Source organism: Anser brachyrhynchus, assembly GCF_964034855.1.
Source record: "Anser brachyrhynchus genome assembly, chromosome: 27".
Taxonomy (NCBI): Eukaryota; Metazoa; Chordata; class Aves; order Anseriformes; family Anatidae; genus Anser; species Anser brachyrhynchus.
In genome coordinates, this window is record NC_137720.1 from 6,741,395 (window position 1) to 6,759,502 (window position 18,108).

Consider the following 18,108-nt stretch of genomic DNA (forward strand, 5'->3'; position numbering starts at 1 on the left):
CTCCCCACTGTCCATCACCGAGAGTGAAGCCCATCCAGGGGAATTTCCCCTGGGCTGATTTTTCCATGGTTCAGGCAATTTCCTCCTTTTCTTACAGAAGGTTTAGATGCACAGAAAAAAAAAAATACTCAGTCTACCAAAAATATATTTGCTTGTCTTTTTCTTCCCCACCCTCCACAGAACTGATATCAAAATAACTCCTCAATAATATACATATTTATTTCCTCTTAATTAGTGCTGATATTTACAAAATTTGTGATACTCTGTGAAGAATATATTATGTACACTCATGATAAATCAGACAGCAAATGCTCATTTGGAATACGTATATACACAGATCTGTATACCTATATACAATGGTCAGCCTTATTGATGCGGGTGTCTCAGACTGCAGACGCACCCAACCCCAAGGACACCCCCACGCTGTCAATAAGAGCGGTAATGTCTATACACACTGTGCAATTCAGATACAGCTGGTGTCTAAATTTTTGTCTAGCAAACACATGATTAAATGACTTGAAATTCCCACGAGTCCTCCTTTACCAGTTTATAGGCCTCTCTCCATTCCCGGTCCCATTTCTCCCGTAACCATGGCAACAAAAGGTTCGGCTCCAGCATCGTTAGGATGAGTCCTTCTTGGATTTCCTCTTCCTATCGATTCGCTCAAATTAGGCAGCACACACAGGCTTGATCCAACGCCTGTTTTTCCCTTGTGCTTCCAGCAATGATTAGTAGATGACATTGGAGGACAATAGCACAGTCTCAAGCAATGAAGGAGCAAGTACAAATGGATAATTGCAGTCTTGTAAACAACAGAAAAATTAAAGAAGAAGAAGAAAAAAAAGCCCAAGCCCCCCAAGCCCTGAGCAGCCAGGCAGGGCATTAAACACACACATGGACCTTGCAACAGAGCCATGGTCATACAATGTCCAGGAGCTCTGGGAAGCAAACCCATCCCATCCAGAAGAGGAACTGGGCTGAAGGCTTTCCCGTTCTCCATGCACGGTTGGGTCAGGGGGAGCTCATCCCTGGGTGTAAATCTGTGCTGTGCTCTCAGGGCTGATTTACATGGCTGGAGACTGGCCCCTTGCCCTCACCATGGGATGCAGCAGGATGGGAGGCACCCAAAAAAAGAGCTTGGAGGGTAACATTTGGGCAGCCAAAGCAGTAATTTCACAGGGAGACCAAGGCAATGGGGGATGAGGAAGGGCATGAAGACCCTTGATCTCCTCGGGGCTCCTGGAGCAGGGCAGCAGCCAGTCCCCAGTGGGAGGAACCACAGGGGGATGTGCTGGCTGCTACCAGGGGTGCAGGGAGAGAGCCACAGAATTTGGGGGGGGGGGGGGGCGGAACAAATGCTTTGGAGCTGGCTCCTCCTCTCTTCACCTCTCAGCCTCTCAGCCCCTTCCACCCCAGCAGCATGCTGACCAGCTCCCACCAACTGAAGAAACCACTGGGACCCCCCCATGAACACAGACCCCAAGGTAAGCACACCCCAGCTCCAAAGTGGAGAGGTGCTTCCATTAACAAAAACAAAAAAAAAAAACAAAAAAAAAAAAACACCCTCGCAAACAAATCCCTTCAACTTCTTCTTGGCTTTCCCTGCACAATCACAAAAATATCAAGAATGGGCCCAAGCTGGGGATTCAGGATCCAGACCAAAAATGCTGCAAAGCTGCTGGGATGCAGGGGTGCATGGAACTGGGTGCCACTGGTCCCCACCACCAAGGCCAAATCCAGACCTCCTTCACTTGGGCCCATCCCTAGGGGTGTTGCAAACTCCAGAAAGGCTGCAAGACTTTGGCAGCAATTTCAACGTTGACCCAAGAATTATCTGATAACAAAGCAAGGCCCTTCCTGAAATACCTCCTCCTCCTCTGTCTTTTTCTCTCCTTCTGTGTATTTATGCACAAATATGCCCATATTTATACTCCCACATGCCACACTCACATAACACTAATGTAGAGATCCTTTTCTTGGTATAGCTCTGTATTCAAATTTGTAAGACTTCAACACAACACAGAGCTACAGAGATTATTTTTCCTGATAAAACACATCACCCCATACAGATAATTTTTTTCCATCAGCCCTAAATCACTTGGCAGTGTGCAGCCAGTACATGAGCTTCCCCTCACTGCCCTTAACAGCAATTTCAGAAGATTTTAAAGGTCTGATGGGTTGTTCACAGGCTTGGGCAAGTGCTGGCTTTTAGAAAACAACTGTAATCACCACTTTCCATCTCCAAAGCTACAGCACAAAGAATAAAACTTAAGACATGGCTACTGCCTCCTCTGGGTGCCTATGCAGGGGCACTTCCATAGAGCAGCAGGTTTCAGTTTTCCATCGCAACTGTGGCCAATACCTCCATGGGAGGAGGGAGGGGAGACTCAGCCCCTGCGTTTTGGCATCCTCAGTCTGAGGCACTTCCCATCCCAGTTTTGTACCCATTCAAAGCAAAGGGAAGTTTGGGATGCTCAGCTTTCTCTGCGGATGCAGGCCCAGAGTTGCTCAAACCAAATTTCTCAAGAAAAAATGAAAGAAAAAAAACCAGTCTCCTCCTGAAAACTGGTTCAAGATCACATCAGTGAGTCAGAAGCAAAGCTAGAAATAGCACTAGAGCTCCGACCTGCAGGCACAAATCCCATTAAAAGCTATAGGGGAACCATTTCTCCGTGCGGGGGAGAAATCTGGACCCTTCTGTTTCGTGCAGCCTGATGGATGGCTTCTTACCACAGCCCCCACAGACCCTTTTTGCCCTGAAAACCCATCTGAGCACACATCCAGGCACACCCCCTACTTCCCACACACAGCGCCAGGGCCAGTGCTGAGGTGCTCTCCCTCCAGGGCTGGTTTCCCCATGTGCATCTGCCTGGGTGACTGCAAGAGGTGCAGGATCCATCCAGATCCAGAGAGGCCAGGAGGTGAGTGGTCTGAAACTCGCAGGAGTTAAGAAACCAGGCCCTTCGCAAAGTCTTGTTGAGTGCCAGCGTCCTCTCCAAATGCCCGTAGCAGCCTGTTTTTAGCACTGCTGCTTTCCCGCACAGCAGGGTTGGGACCGCCCCAGTTCTGGGACACCCACGGGTGGGCAGCCAGCATCCCAGTGCATTGGGTGCAAGGTCGCATCCCCAAAGACCTGCAGTGAGCTGGATTGACAGAGGCTGGCTGGTTGCTGGGAAATCACACCCATGCCATCCCATGCAACAACAAGCTTCAGAAACAGATTTATTGCTTTCAGTTGTGTTGCTTCTTTTGTGTGTGTTGCAGGTGTTCATGGGCTTCAGGGACACCCATTTCAGAGTTGCGGCAGCAGAGAGGAGGGGAGGACTCTAAACACAATGAAATATAATTCAGTACAGGCTGCATGCCCAACCCTGTGCAGTGCTGAGCACCCAGAGCCCAGTGCAGTGCATTGGTGCTGCTCTGCACCAAGCAGGATCCAGGACTCTGGCGTGCTCACCGTGAACACTGGGTGGTAATTAGAGCCAGGCCTGAATCAATCAATCACTTAAGTAAAAATGAGCGATCCCACCTGGTTGAGTGGGGCCATGTCAGCACAAGAGATGGATCAGACCCTAAGCAGCATTTTGAACCATTGCTGTAGAATACATTAGCACCGTTTGTTGTATTGTTATGAATATTGTTTTCCTCTTGGAAGTCAGGAAGGGTCCAGCTGACCTCACTGGCATGCTCTTCAATGGGCTTCCTTCCCCGCACTTGTGCTTGGCAGCAGTGGTGAAATGCTGACTGTGCCCAAATTCTGGCTATATTCACCCTGACTCAACAGGCTGCTAAATGCCAGCCTTCACCCAGGGACTTGCTTGGCAGGGACCTTGGCAGGGGTTTGCATCCCTCTCCCCTGCCCTGGCCCATTCTGGGTTTTGTCAGCAGTGGGGGGACAGACAAGGAAATCCAGGTGGGATGGAGAAAGCAGATAAGACCCCTGAACCAACAGCTCCCAGCTATCCCCAAATAACATCAGAGATGAAGAAGAAACATGGGCAGCCCTGAGGTCTCTGCACCTCGACACAGCCCTAAAAAAAAAAAAAAAAAAAAAAAACACCCTGGGAGAAGGCAAAACAAAAGCAAAGTCTTGGAAGTGCGAGCTTGGATCCAGCCCAGCCTCCACCACGCAGGAAAATAAACCACCAGCCCTAGGGCTCTACATGGTTGTAAAAGGGTTTGCCAGCCCAAAACGTGCCCCAGGACAGGTCACGTCTGGTGGCCCCTGAGCCAGGAAGCCCTGATGCTCTGAGAGCTCACGTTTGCTGAGGAGTTGGCCCTATAGTCGCTCTCTAAATATCTATACACACACACACACAATAGTTGTATAGGAAAGGGCTGAAATTGCTGAACAAGCAAGTCTGAAGAGCCAGTACCTGCTATTCCACCTGCTCCCTGTGCCTTCTCTGATCAGCTGTGGTTTCTGCTCATGACACCACGATTAATGACTAGTTACTCACCCCATAATGAGTGCAGGTGTTTAACTTTCAGCTCACCTTCCCTCGCTTGCAGTACTCGGCTCTTGTGGCTGGATGCTTGGACACTCAGTCTTTGCCTTGTTATCTATCAAACTGTTGTCAGCACATGCCTTCCTCATCCAGTTTGAAACATATCAGAGATTTTTTTAGCTTCCATAAATTTCCTTTGAGCCACCGGAGTATCTATAAACACTATAAACATGAATACTGTATAGTCTACTAAGAAAATATATATTTGTGTGTGTATTAAATATTCAGATTCATGCAACAAATACCCATGCAGCCGTACTGTATTACTGGTTAAATTTCACTGCAGTATAAATATATTATAGGCCACAGCATAGTTGCTCCAGTTTTATATATAGATATATAAAAAAAGATGCTTTTTCCAACTAATTTTCAATGTGTCAGTGGAGGTGTCTTTGGTGATCCTGGAAACAGTGGTGATGGAAGTGTCATCTAAATAAATCAATAAAATCCAAGCGCTCGATTTATTTACTCATCCCTCCTGACGCCTAGCATAGAAAACTTAAGACTTAAGAAATAATGTGCCGTCAGACTAATTATCCCTCCCCTGGGCCTCACACTGGCATACTGCAGTGGCTGAAACTATTGCAGCATGCAGCATTTTCAGTTATGAAACGCGAGCCTGGGTGATGCGTTCGCACTTGGCATTCCCAAGGCAGAAACCCAAGCCTTCAAATAAATGGGGTGGCCGGCGGCATGCCGCCCTCCCCAGCCCTGCCTGACCTTTCCCTGCTGCTGCCTGTGCCTGGAGCTGGCAGTGACCCAGCACTGGGGACAGAGCTGTGCCCAGCCGTGCTCCCAGCCAGCCGGGGAGCATTCCCTGCATCTCTGCTATTGCACAAACAGGAGCGGTGCTTGGCTCGACTAACCGCTCCACACCTTTGGAAACCCACAAGCTGGGATGGGAGAAGGGAAACGAAATGGTTTGGTTTGTTTTTTCTGTTTGTTTGCTTTCACAAACACTTATTCGGTGTGGAAATCAAAGGTTAAAAGTCACTTACATAGCTATTGCTTCCCATGCAGAACCAAATATACACCGTAGAAAATACTGTATTAACTACAATGCAGAGCAGCACTCAATATCTGCAATTGTTCCACTTTAGCTTTAAATACATTACTAGGTTTTAGCAACTAGACATCAGTTAGCATTTTGGTGATATTCACATAATTTGTGTTAGCTAGGGTGCAATTGGCTGTCTTCAAGTTCTCCTCCCTAAAATCCTCATTGCTATTGTTTACACCTTCCTGAATCTCCATATAATCAGACTTACTAATGGTAGAGGCACTTCTGCTTTTCTTTAGGTCAGGGGAAGAGGGGATCTTTGGGCAGCTGGTTACTTGCAAATATTGAGCCTGCTCCTCTCCCTCCGTCTCCCGGTGGTAGAAGTAATTGAAGTTAGACACTATGACGGGCACTGGTAAGGCAATCGTTAATACGCCAGCGATGGCACACAAGGACCCCACGATTTTCCCCCCGATGGTTGTGGGGACCATGTCTCCGTAGCCAACAGTCGTCATGGAAACCACAGCCCACCAGAAGGCGTCGGGGATGCTTGGGAACTGGGACTCGCTCTCGTCGGCCTCTGCAAAGTAGACGGCACTGGAGAAGAGGATGACACCGATGAAGAGGAAAAATATCAAGAGGCCCAGCTCCCGCATGCTGGCCTTGAGAGTCTGCCCCAGGATCTGCAGCCCCTTGGAGTGCCGGGACAGCTTGAAGATCCTGAAGACCCGCACCAAGCGGATGACTCGGAGGATGGCCAAGGACATGGCTTGCTGGCCTTGCTGACCATCCTCTGGCTTCTCGGCCAGCTCCGTCCCTAAGGTGATGAAATAGGGAATGATGGCTACAATGTCTATAATGTTCATGATGTTGGTAAAAAATCCAGCCTTGCTGGGGCAGGCAAAAAACCTCACCAAGAACTCAAAGGAGAACCAGATGATGCAAAGTGTCTCTACGATGAAGAAGGGGTCTGTGAAAGAGGTCGACTGCTGGTACCCCATGCTGCTGTTGGAGTAAGGGGGATGGCTCAGCCCGCTGCCATGCATGTCTTCATTCTCATCACGAAAAATGGGCAATGTTTCCAGGCAAAAGCTCACAATGGAGATTAAAATCACCATGACGGAGACAATAGCTATAATCCTGGCAGGGCCTGAGCTCTCGGGGTACTCGAAGAGCAACCATACTTGTCTCTGAAACTCATTCTCCGGCAGTGGTCTTTCCTCTTCTTTGATGTAGCCTTCATCCTCCCGAAACATTTCCATTGCTTCTTCCCCCAGTTCATAGAAACGAATCTCCTCCGAGAAGATGTCCAAGGGCACATTAACTGGCCTCCGCAACCTCCCACCAGACTGATAATAGTACAAAATCGCATCGAAGCTGGGTCTGTTCCGGTCAAAGAAATACTCATTCCTGAGAGGGTCAAAATATCTCATTCTCTTTTTAGGATCCCCTAGCAAGGTCTCTGGAAACTGGGCTAGTGTCTTGAGCTGAGTCTCAAAGCGCAGCCCTGAGATGTTAATGACCACCCTCTCGCAGCATTCATGGTCGGTCTCAGGGTTGTATGTGTCCTGCGGGTGACCGGGAAGAGCTGCAGCCTCGTCTGCAGGATCTCCGGTAGCAACTGTCATACTGGGGTTTAAAAGAAATCCTTATGCTAAACTCTTCCGAGTGCCCGGTGGTGGGATCGGACTCAGGGCACGGCTACTATCCTGCAGAAGGACAGGTACGTAGGTTTGGAAGTGTCTCATGAAAAACGAAGGGATGTTAAAATAAAAGAAAATAAAAAAGGAAAGAAAATTGCCCCTGCTGAGAAAGAGAGAGATGAAATAAAGTTGGGGGGAGGAGAGCAGCTCCCTGCACTAGCATGTCTACCACCTTCCTCGAGGGGTTAATTTGCCTTCTCTGGGACAGAGTTCAGAACTCCCATCTAAACCAATTAGGTGGAAGAGAGAAAACACCTGAGGAACCTTCATCTATTCACAAACAGTGTGAAAAACTGGCATTGGCAAAACAGAACATTTTTGACTAAAAAGAAAAATTTAATTAAAAAAAAAAAAGAGGGAAGGGAAGGAAAGGAAGAAAAACCCATCCAGCCCTACACTGGCAAGGGGACCCGCAGGGCGCCCGGCAGAGGCAGCACGGGCTCAGCTCATTTCCAGGCATGCAGCTAAGGGTTAACATTCAACCATGCGATAGCAGACAATCCAGCACTACCCTCCAGGAAAGCCCTAACCGCTCTGATTTAAGTTCAGCACCTTCCCCATCCTCCTGCCCTCGCCATAAAGCCACGGGATGCCACGCTGCCCGCCCTGCTCACCGCCGACCTGGGCTTTGCGGCTGCCTGAATTTTGGTACAAGCTGCCCCGCGGACCGCTGCAGTCCCCCTCCTCGACCGCTGGCATCCCGGCTCCTGTCATTCTCTGCAAAGCACCATGGCACACAGAAAACAAATCACATTACCTGGAGAAGCCAAATCTTAGTGTCTCTTAGTAAGACCGATTATCTGACCCTGGGGAAATCCTAGAGAGAAACAGAGGCTTCCAAGATCCCCATAATTTCCTCTCTCTTCAAAGTTAAAAATAATGGTGAGTCATCGTAGAAAAGGAGAAGGGACATAAAAGGGGTGAGATTCCCAGATGGAAGTCAGGTCTTGTAATGGTTTGGACTGGAGAGAGAGAGAGAGAGAAAGAGAGACAGAGGGACAGAGTCTTCTCAGTAGCTGTTGCAGGTCTGCACTTCAGGGCAGATGAGCGTCTGTCTGATGCCTTCAGTACAGCGTTGAGAAGATGCTAAGCTCAGCAAAACCTGGTGTCCCCAGCGTCCTCGGGAGGTGTGGCATTGCCTGGAAAAAACAGCGAGAAGGTAGAAAGCTGCCGGGGGCTTGCAAGGATCATCTGCAAAGCCCCGGCTCCTCCAGGCAGCCCTTTCTCCTCCCTGCGAGCTGTTTTCCCGGCGCCTCACCAACCTGCACTGCAACGCGAGACGAGGGTGGGAGCGCGCTAGCGGCAAGGTGGAAAAACCCAGAGCCCCGTCCCCTCCGCCCCGGCTCAGGGCGGCGGGGCCGGGCCGCCCGCGGGAGCCGCTGCCAGCGCAGGGGAGGAGGCGGCGGCTGGGGGGGGAGCGGCGCAGCCCCCGGCCACGACGGGCGCTCTGCGGCGCCTCGCCGAGCACCCGGGAACTGGCGGTCCCTGCGCCACCGCGCCACCTCCCCGGGTAGTGCGGGGCGCTCTGGTGTCATCTGCGAGACCAAACCCTCTGCCGCTCGCTGCCTGGTCCCCCCCCACGGCCATCTGTTCCCCCAGCGGCGGGTGAGGAGCCCCAAGCATCTCCGGCCACGGGACCCGCGCGACCTGCATCCGCCCGCTTCCCATCCTCCCGCAAGCCGGCCCCCGGCCGACCCACCCCCCGTGGGAGTTCGACTCCGGTGGGCAAAATTTCTCGTGGGGATGCTGAGGCTCCGATCCCCGGTCAGCGCCGGCTCATCGGCCTCCCCGCTCCTAAATCAGATCATCCTGCACTGCCCCACACCACGGGATGCTCAAGCCTTCGCGGTCCAACCAAACTCTCATTTTCCGTTTTTTTTTTTTTTTTTTCCTCTCCCAAAGAAAAAATCCTCTAACCTCCCTTCTTCAGCTCCAACTCGACTTGTCTACTTTGAGCCAGGATTACAGAACCGGGTAGGGGAGGCAGGTGGAAAATAACCCCGTGAACTGAGCCTCCTTGGCAAAGGTTTCATTCTCCTCTGGGCCATTTATGCCTGTTGGTTTCTCTCGTTATCACCCCAGGTGCAGATATTGCTGCAGATCCCTCTTTTCTTGGAAATTTCCCCTTCCTGTGGAACCCTCCTCTCCCTTCTCTTTATGCACTAGAAAAAATAGTACAATCCTGACAAGGCTTGCAGCATTCAATGGCTTCGCTTAACCCTTTTCTGCCAGGCCCAGAGGAGAGGAGGTTGCATTTGTCCCAGTTTTTCTCCTTTTCCTGCATTTTCTCCCCACCAGCTCACTCCGAAGTTCTGCTGGGTTTGACCTTCCCTGGCTCCTCTGAGCACCATGCCAAAACACTGCATACACCAGGTGTCTGCTGCTGCCAAAATATCAGGCAGTCACAAGCCCCCATCTCACCAAAAATCAACCAATCTTGATCATTTTTTTAATACAGTTTTTCTCCTGCCCCTAAATTCTCTCCTCCCCTTTCTCCCAGCCCAAAACAACCCAAGTTTCTTCAGCAGTACAGACATTTTCTCCTTTTTAAACATGTTGATTTTTATTTGGCTTGAGGTCTGGGCTCCTCTCTCTGAGCCCAAAGCCAAGTGGTGGTGGTTGGTGCTTATCTGAGAGGGTTACTGCATCGTCTAGGTTGACATCACGGATTCCAGTGCTGTTTCTGCTACTTTCTCCCCACCGCATGCTGTCCTGACTCCCTTTGCTCAGAGGCAAACACCTCTGCCACCTCTCCAAGCATCTCTGAGTTTATTTCATGCAAATCTGGGGGCTGCAGGGGCAAGAAGGAGATGAAGAGGAAGATTTGCCAAAAGACCCCAATTTTTCACTGCATACACAAACCCAGGATCACTGCAGACATGAGCCATGGCTATCTTTCAGAGGGTTGGGATTTTGGATGTCAGAGATCCTCGAGGACAAGGTCATGTTTGCTTTCCCTTTAGCGACCGAAAACACGAAGCCTCCATTTTCACAGTTTGTGGCAAGCTGCTATTTAAGCAGGGACAACGGGAAGGAAGGGGAGGGGGAGGGAGGGGGAGAAAAAGGCAGCAACTTACAATTGGCTCTGCAGTCAGGCATGCAGCGAATGCACAAGCAGCCGCGCTCTGCTCCGCTCCGCTGACAGCACCCTCACCTGCGCCGCTGGCCCTGAAACTTGCCCCAGGCTCCCAGGAACAAACCTCCAAAGGCAGCAGAGCTTCTCAATGAATATTCATAAGATTAATATGAGCATCTCTCCCCCCCCTCCCTCCTCCCAAGCAAGAGACCTAGATTTCAACCACTGGGAAATAATCATATCCCTGGGTGCGCGATGCTGCTGCTCTGATGTGCGGCTCCAATCCATGCCGTGCTCTCGGTTATAGCCTGGATCTGCTTGGGGAGATCTGGGACTGGAGAACCAGCAGCTCCATGCACCTTTAGGGAAGGTGATGGGGCAGGATCAGACTCAGGGGGGAATGGTGCTGTTGGCTGGGGATGAAGATGGATTGCTGCCCCTGGGTGCAAGGCTCCCCAGCTGCTCCAGCCCAGCTGCTTGCACAGCATCTCATGGGGCACATACAGCCTCGGATGAGCCGTGCGCCCACACCCGGAAACCTCATTCCCTCTTCTCTTCTCCATCACCCTTAAAGCAGTAATTTTATATCACTTCACATTTGCAGACCTTCTCCCTGCACACAGAGGCATCTTCCATTCCTAAAGGAGGGAGATGGGGAAGAACATACGAACTTGCCATAAAAGACTTACGGCTCCGTCACTGCATTAGGGCATGAGGGAGATGCACGGGAGATGCTTGGACCACTCCACCATTACCATCCAAGGAGAGCACTAGGGCAGCAACAAGTACCGCAAAATGCCTGGCATCCAGCAAACACAAGCACTGGAGGAGTTGATGGAAACAATTCCGTTCCCATATGCAGCAGTCAGATTTGCAGTCGCCTGCCAGTGCTGGAGGTGATCACCCCGGGACACCAATCCGAGGTGTGCTTGGATCACCCTGAAAGTCCAAGAAAATCAATGCTAAGAATGATGCCCAGTCAGAGGAATGTGGGGACTTAGAGGGCCTAACCATATGATTTTAGCTCTCCCGGGCACCAGGAGCAGCAGGTGGCACAGGGCCAGATACCGGCTGCATCACTGGGGTGCAAGGGGGATGCTATCATCCGCTGCTCCTCCCAAGGCCCCTCCTGACCTCTTCTTGCCTTTCAGAAACGAAGATATACTTCCCTATTCCCAGCCAGATCCCAGAGTTGGAAATGAATTTCTAATTCCACGGCAAAATAGGGAATTCTTCTCTCCCTGCCATGAACAGTCCTTGTACATAAGGGTTTTTTTGTGTGCATCCTGCTGGGTATGAGACTACTCTGGAAGAAGGTTTTTAAAATTTTGTGTGCATTGTTTCAGTCTTTTCTGAAGGTAGAACTGCCATAGCAGGGTAGGCTGGATCCAGAAAATGATTTGCCCAAGGCTAATACTTATGCAATATGCAGAAACTGAGGCTGAACAATTCAAGTGAAGCTGATTTTATAACTTGTTATTCCTTCTTCTGCCTTGCAAAGGTTTTGCAAAACCAGTGGGATTTTTCATATAAGCAGAACTGTCTCCTTACCAAGAGACTGAATCCTGTCTCTAGCAAATCAGGGAAATTTCTCTGAATTGAGTGATGCTCTCTGATTTACTATCCTAATTGTGGAGCTATTATTATAATGTGTATGTCTGCACCCGCCTCTCTCCACTACGCTGTCAATTTGAGAAGTAACCCAGCATTTCAGAGAATTCAGCAAGCTGATACACTGCACCCACTTGTCTGTTTTACATGCATTTCAATATTTCAATGGCTGATACCTTTGCATTAATATTGTAACAAAAAAAAAAAGTCTCTTCTGGATTATTTCTTTTATCCAAATGTATTTATACCCTTCCTAACTCAAAAACTTACCTCTAAAAAAAAAAAAGTTTACTTCTTTTAGCTGTGTGTAAGAGGGCTGGGCGTCAGAGTACTGGGGACAATTTCTGTCTGCACCGTTCCAGCTGGAGCTTTCCTGTGTGACTTGGGCTGGTCACCTGGTGTGAGGATGTCCCAGGAGATCGGTGCCCAGGTCCCGTCAAGAAGCAGAGGAACGCTGCCTGATTTGTAGCCTTGAGTCCCAGGGGAGCCCCTGCCATTATGCTAAGGGCTCTTCAGACATTATATCTATGGAAAAGTGCAGTTTGAAGGCAGCCCACACCACATAAACAACAAAAAATTCCTCCCCCGCGAGGCTCCCCTCCAAAAACAGGCAAAACCTGAAAATTTCCAAACATTTACTCCTATACTCCTAACTCCTTTCTCCCTTTTTCCCTTACTGCACCATGCAGCAGGTTTGGGGATGCTTGGTGAGGCTTTAAGGCAACGGCTGCGTCAGTGAACGTGAAACCCACAGGGTGGGATGTCGCCAGGTCTGACCTCACCTAGGGCAGTGAAATTCGAGCCCCAGCACTACACTGTGTGACTGGCATTTCCCCACGCTGCCCTAAGCCAAACTACTCCCTCAACCCCTCCTGGGGGGCGGTGAGAGAAGCTCACAGACCCTGTCCCACCACCTCCACATGTCCCTGGACAATGGCATATCCCTGTGGTGTCCTTCCTGGGGACCTCCAGACACCCGCAAGGTCAGAGGGTCTTTGAGGGACCTCAGCAGCCATGCTGAGCCGGACCATGGCTTGTCCACGTGCATGAGCATCACTGGGCTCCTGCAGTCCTGAGCAGAGCAGGTTGGGCAGGGCATTGAGCAGGTCTGAGCCTCCATGGGGAAGTGTCCCATGTCATTTTAGGAGCTGTGAAAACTGTAAGTGGCTTGCCCGGGCTGAGTCACCCTCCAGAGAAAGCATCCCACCTCCTGCCTGCTGAGGCCATCAGGGCAGGGTGCATGCTCTCATACAGAGCCCCCGGCATTGAGAACCCGCGCATCAATGCGTTGGGGCAAACGGAGACACAGAGAGATGTCAGCAGCCCCCGTGCTGTGGCCTGGTGTCAGAAAATGGAGGCAGCCAGGGAGCAACGTGTCACAGACGGGTGGAGCACACTTTGCTTTTCTGTAGCTGCTGCTGGTGGTGAATCCTGAAATATTATGAGAGAGGTCGGAGCAACTCCTCTCGTCTGGGGATATGGGGGGAAGTCAGGAATGGCCTGAGGTAACACAGGAAAGGAGGAACAGACCAAAAAGAGAGGTTGGGCTCTGCAGGACCTTGGAAGATCTCCTTGTCCATGGGAAGACTGGGTCCCTGGGAAGGTGTCCCTACCCTGTGAAGGTCTCCTGGTCTTTGGCAAAGTGCACCATGGCCCAAGGGAAGACAGCCAGTATTGCCTGTCTGCAAGTTAACATTAAATACATTCTCCCTGTGAATTTCTCCAAGGCGTTTTCCATAATAAAATACATGATTATTTTAAAAAAGTAACTCCTTTGGATTCTACTCTGAATGTTTTTTTGATTGAAACTGTTGAGCTGCAGCATTTTTGCCTCCAAAGATGCCCCATCAGCATGGATATTATGCCTGGAGAGGAGCCGGCAGTGGTTGCAATGCCCAGGCACTGTTCATTGAAAAAAAACAAACACATTTTGCCTGACCAAAAAACAGTAAAGAACTTCAGTTCTTGAGGGCTTTGGAGCTCACTGCGGTTGTGAATATTTCATGCCATGCTGCCACTCACTGCAGGAGAGCTAATGGACCCATGGCCTTTCAGTGAGGCTTGGTGGGCAGGGCTGGCATGGGGCGAGCGGCTGCTCCAGCCACTCCAGTTAAAAGGCTCTCACAGATGCTTTATTTTACTTGCACAAACAAAAAGGACAGGGCAAGCCAAATTAGTGAACAGAAAGGAAATCAATAACCTCCTTCGAACCAGGCATCAGTGCTTTCATCTCTGGAAAGGAATCCCTCCTGCTTGCAAGCCCGCTTCTCGCTCCCTGTGCTCGCCTGTGTATGAAACCCCTCATCCCTCCCTGGGGCTGGGACTTTATTAGAGGCATCAGCTGAGCCTCTGTGTTCCCCTGAGCTGTCTGGGGGCAACTGAGGGGACTCAGCTGCATCTTTGCATCCTCTGACTCCGCCCAAACACAGTGAGAAGTAGAGCTGCTACAGGGCTATAGGTCTCCATAGGTGCCTTTACCTGTGATGCTGATGGAAAGCCGGCTTTGACAAACACTAGAGCTCCCTGTGTGACTCCATAGAATATGGAGGAGAGGTGATGAGTTTTCCTACTCTTTTCATTTTCTCTCCAATGATTAATTTTCCTTAGGCCTGAACCAGGTCATTCCCATCTGCCCAAAGGTGTATCTTTCCTCCTCCAGCTTTGGGAAAGGAGATTCTCACAAAAAAAAAAAAAAAAAAAAAGGCAGAGAAATAGGGCCAAATGTTGAAAACTTCTGAGCTTAGAGAGTAAGACTAAGGGAAGATGAAAGAAACCTCCAGTGGAGATGTCAAACACCTGCAGACAGATTACCTTTGTCTTGGGGCAAGTGGGTAGGTGACCTTGGGGTCTCTTTTACACTGAATAATGGGGCATGTCCTTTTAGCCACCAGTCCTGGGACTGGTTTCCCATGCAGATGATGGAGACCATCATGTGCATGTCACCAGATGGGTGACAGAATCTCCCATCAGAGGACAGATAGGAGAAGATGTTCTTTTTAGACTTAATGGGTCTCACTCTAAGCATCTGCTGGTGTTGGTGGGGACCAAGAGGTGCTGAAGGTCAGATCCAAGCCCTGTGGAGAGGGGTGATGCATTACTGTCACCCCTAAAGTCCATCCATGCCTGTACTCACCCCACTGGCACAAATCCTGCCCTGCTGGGTCCCACTGCGGTCTCTGCTATCCCCGTTCTGTTTTCTGCCCAGTGAGGAGCTGCCGTAGCACTGCATCCACATACAAGTGCTGCGTAAAGTCTGTGTGCCTCCCAGTGTGTGTGTCAATCCACGCTCCGCTGTGGGTGCTGAGAGGTGCCACTGGCATGGCCACAAGCGATCCTCCCCAGGAAGCAGTGGGATTGCAAAACAGGCAGCAGGAAAAGTGCTCTGTGAGGATCATTTGCATCCTCTCGTCCTCCCACAGGAGGAGGATGCTGCAGGGAAGAGGTGTGGGCTGGGGATGCTCGGGCTGGGGAGCGCCTTCCGCAGGGCCTCGGGCCGTGGGCAGGGTGGCCGTGGGCAGGGTGGCAGTGGGCAGGGTGGCAGTGGGCAGGGTGGCCGTGGGCAGGGTGGCCGTGGGCAGGGTGGCAGTGGGCAGGGTGGCCGTGGGCAGGACGGTGGCTTCAGCCGGGAGAGGGCACTGCGTGGCACGGCACAAAGCCGGGCCGGGCCAAATCGCGGGCTGGGCCAACTTAAAGGCCGTGCCAGACCGTGGGCCTTGCCAAACCAGGGCCTGTGCCAAGCTGCCGGCCCTACCGGGTCGTGAGCCGTGCCAAACGGTGAGCCGTGCCAAGCGTGGGCCGTGCCAGCCTGGGGGGCCACGCTGGGTCATGAGCTGTGCCAAACTGGGGAGCGTGCCAGATCACAAGCCGTGCCAAATCCCACGCTGTGCCAGCCCCCTCTGCCTTGGTTCCCAACATCATCTTAAGCAGCCAGCTGCCATCAGCTTCCAGCCCCAACCTGCACGTCCCTGCCACCAGTGTGGCTCCATCCCTGTGGGGTCCCTGCTGGAAAGAGCCATGACGGGGTGGAAAAGTCCTAGAAGAAACAGGGAGCTTAGGTAGAAATTCACCATTTTGTCACCTTCACTCTGCTCCCGGGAGACGCTGGGGATGTCCCCTCGCAGTGACATTGACCTGGCCCCGCGGGCACATCCCCAGTTGGTCCAGCAGCACCGGGTGGCTCGGGGAGGTGACAGCCACAGGGACATCGGGGAGGAGGTGCCGTATCCAAGGGGCAGTGGCAGAGCCGCGCCTGACCCTCAGCTGCCCTTGCCTGGAGCACCGCTGCCCTGCAGCATCCTCTTCTGTCACCTTGCTGCTGTATTTACTATTTCTTCCTCTCCCACCCCCTCTTTTGTGATGAGACAGACTTCCCCGTTTCTATGGAAACCCTCCTCCTCTCCCCTCATGTCTTCAAAGAGGTTTTCAGCTGCTTCTTTAGAAAAGAGCTATTTTTAGCCCCGGCTTCCCCTGCTCCCCCTCCCCACCCTCTGCTCTCAGCACACACTTTTCTGAATGAGCTGCACCCACCCGGCTGCCACCAAGCACCCATGGGTGCCACATAGCTGGTGAAAGAGCTGCTTATGTTCAGGTCCATAGCCCAGATCCTGTCATTTCCCTTGATTATTTATTTATTTATTTATTTATTTATTCTGGGGTATGGAAATAAAGGAAAAGCTTGCGTTCTGCAGAAAGGTCCCAGGAGCATCTGCAGTCTGCACTGTTCCACTGCCAGGTCCTTGTTTAAGAGGATCAACAGTATCCTTTGGGACAAGCAGCGTCCATCCGCTGTCACTGGCTTCCACAGCTGAGCAAGGTGTGAGCACCAGACAGGAGGGGCTTCCAGACAGGTCCTTTCAAAGCCTGCCTGGACAGGCTGCCCTGAGGCATGCAGGACAAGGGGTCAATCTGAGACCAGCACCACTGAAATCTCCGGGGGCTGCCTCCTCCCAAATCAAGCTGTGCCATTGCATATGTTGGCATCTTCATCCTGTCCATGATTCCGTTTTTGCTGATGAGATACGCACACCTGCATCTGCCTCGGTGAGCAGGAGGTGAATTCTACTTTTGCACTTCAATCACATTAAAAATACAGAAACACTGCCTAAAGCCTTGGTGCTGGAGCAGCATGGTGATGTCCGAGGAGCTGCCCTGAGCTGAAGCATGGGTAGAAGAAGTTCAAGAGTCTATCAAGAAAATTAATAATAACAAATGGCCAGGTCCAGATGGTCTTAAGTGCAGATTTCCATGCAGGATATGATAATCCTAGCAATGCCATGGGTAAACCTGACAGAAGAAGGATGGCCAGTGAGGCCTTGCAGGAAGAAACCATGCTTCACCAGTCGGAATAGAAAGGAAAATCTTTTTGGATATTAACATCTGTTTAAAAGATAGGAAGTGATGTATCAAATCTGAGGTGTCCTTAGGAAGGTATGGTTTGGCGAGAGAGGAAGTGTCCTGAAGAAGACTCCAGCATCCTGGAAAAGTCACATCTGGGAGAGCTGGATGATCCAGCTGGGAAACAGAGAGAAGGAAAGGGATATGACACAGGTCACTAAAATCCTGAACCGTCGTGAATGATTACAGAAATGATAACAGAAAAAGTAAAAGACACAGAGAAGCAAATGTAAAGGCGGCATATGAAGTTGTTTCCTACACAGCTTCAGTGTGCAAAGCTGCTGGAGGCAGCCAGGGTTCAGCTGCCAGACCTTCAGGTCCCAGGCCTGAACACCAAGCTTGCCTTGGGGTGTTACTGCCACAGTGGCATTTACCTTCTGCCCTTCATAACCTCCGCAGAGGAAGCAGGGACATCCATCCTGTTGTCACACCATGCCCCATTCCATGGCCTGTGTGTTCCTCCTGGCTCCTGCAAAGGCCACGCTGGTAAAGAAAATCCAACCTGGGGGATGACCTGGCTGTCAGCACCGACCATTTCCAGACCCTCTGCAGCTCAGGTGCAAGGTCTTCTCCATGCAGTCCGTCAGCCCAGGTAGTGGTGTGGACTGGAAATTCTGCATAACCCCTGATGTCTGGGCATGTACCTCAATTCAAGGTTCACCCCTGGGTCCTGTGATGTCTTGGGTATGGACACATCACCCTCTGCACATCAGAGGTGCTGTGGCAAGTGCCTTGTGCTGCTTTTCATGTAAACCCAGGTGGCACGTGCCAGACATGGGTCCTGTCCTTTCTCCAGGGATGTTTGGGCTGATGGTA

The 18,108-nt window shown here is 51.0% G+C and overlaps 1 protein-coding gene across 6 annotated transcripts; it reads right to left on the reverse strand.

Annotated features, from left to right (window-relative positions):
- Positions 1-200: 200 nt before the first annotated feature.
- LOC308183370 (potassium voltage-gated channel subfamily A member 2) lies at positions 201-11,189 on the reverse strand. Of its 6 annotated transcripts, none has more exons than XM_080569317.1 (3): positions 10,289-11,189; positions 9,129-10,002; positions 201-8,350 (listed from the first exon to the last, which is right to left on the reverse strand). In XM_080569317.1, exon 3 carries the CDS (start codon positions 7,134-7,136, stop codon positions 5,637-5,639), a length of 1,500 nt encoding a protein of 499 aa, XP_080425443.1. In that variant the 5' UTR covers positions 7,137-8,350; positions 9,129-10,002; positions 10,289-11,189; the 3' UTR covers positions 201-5,636. The 6 variants fall into 6 exon arrangements, with proteins under 6 accessions (XP_080425443.1, XP_080425447.1, XP_080425446.1 ...); XM_080569321.1 differs by lacking the exons at positions 9,129-10,002; positions 10,289-11,189 and adding an exon at positions 8,474-9,106 and having other exon boundaries at positions 201-7,217; positions 7,969-8,350; XM_080569320.1 differs by lacking the exons at positions 9,129-10,002; positions 10,289-11,189 and adding an exon at positions 8,474-9,106 and having other exon boundaries at positions 201-7,314; positions 7,969-8,350.
- Positions 11,190-18,108: the final 6,919 nt, after the last annotated feature.

Excerpts from the sequence above, each read along its gene's own strand:
- LOC308183370 (XM_080569319.1), bottom strand. The coding sequence starts at position 7,136 with ATGACAGTTGCTACCGGAGATCCTGCAGACGAGGCTGCAGCTCTTCCC.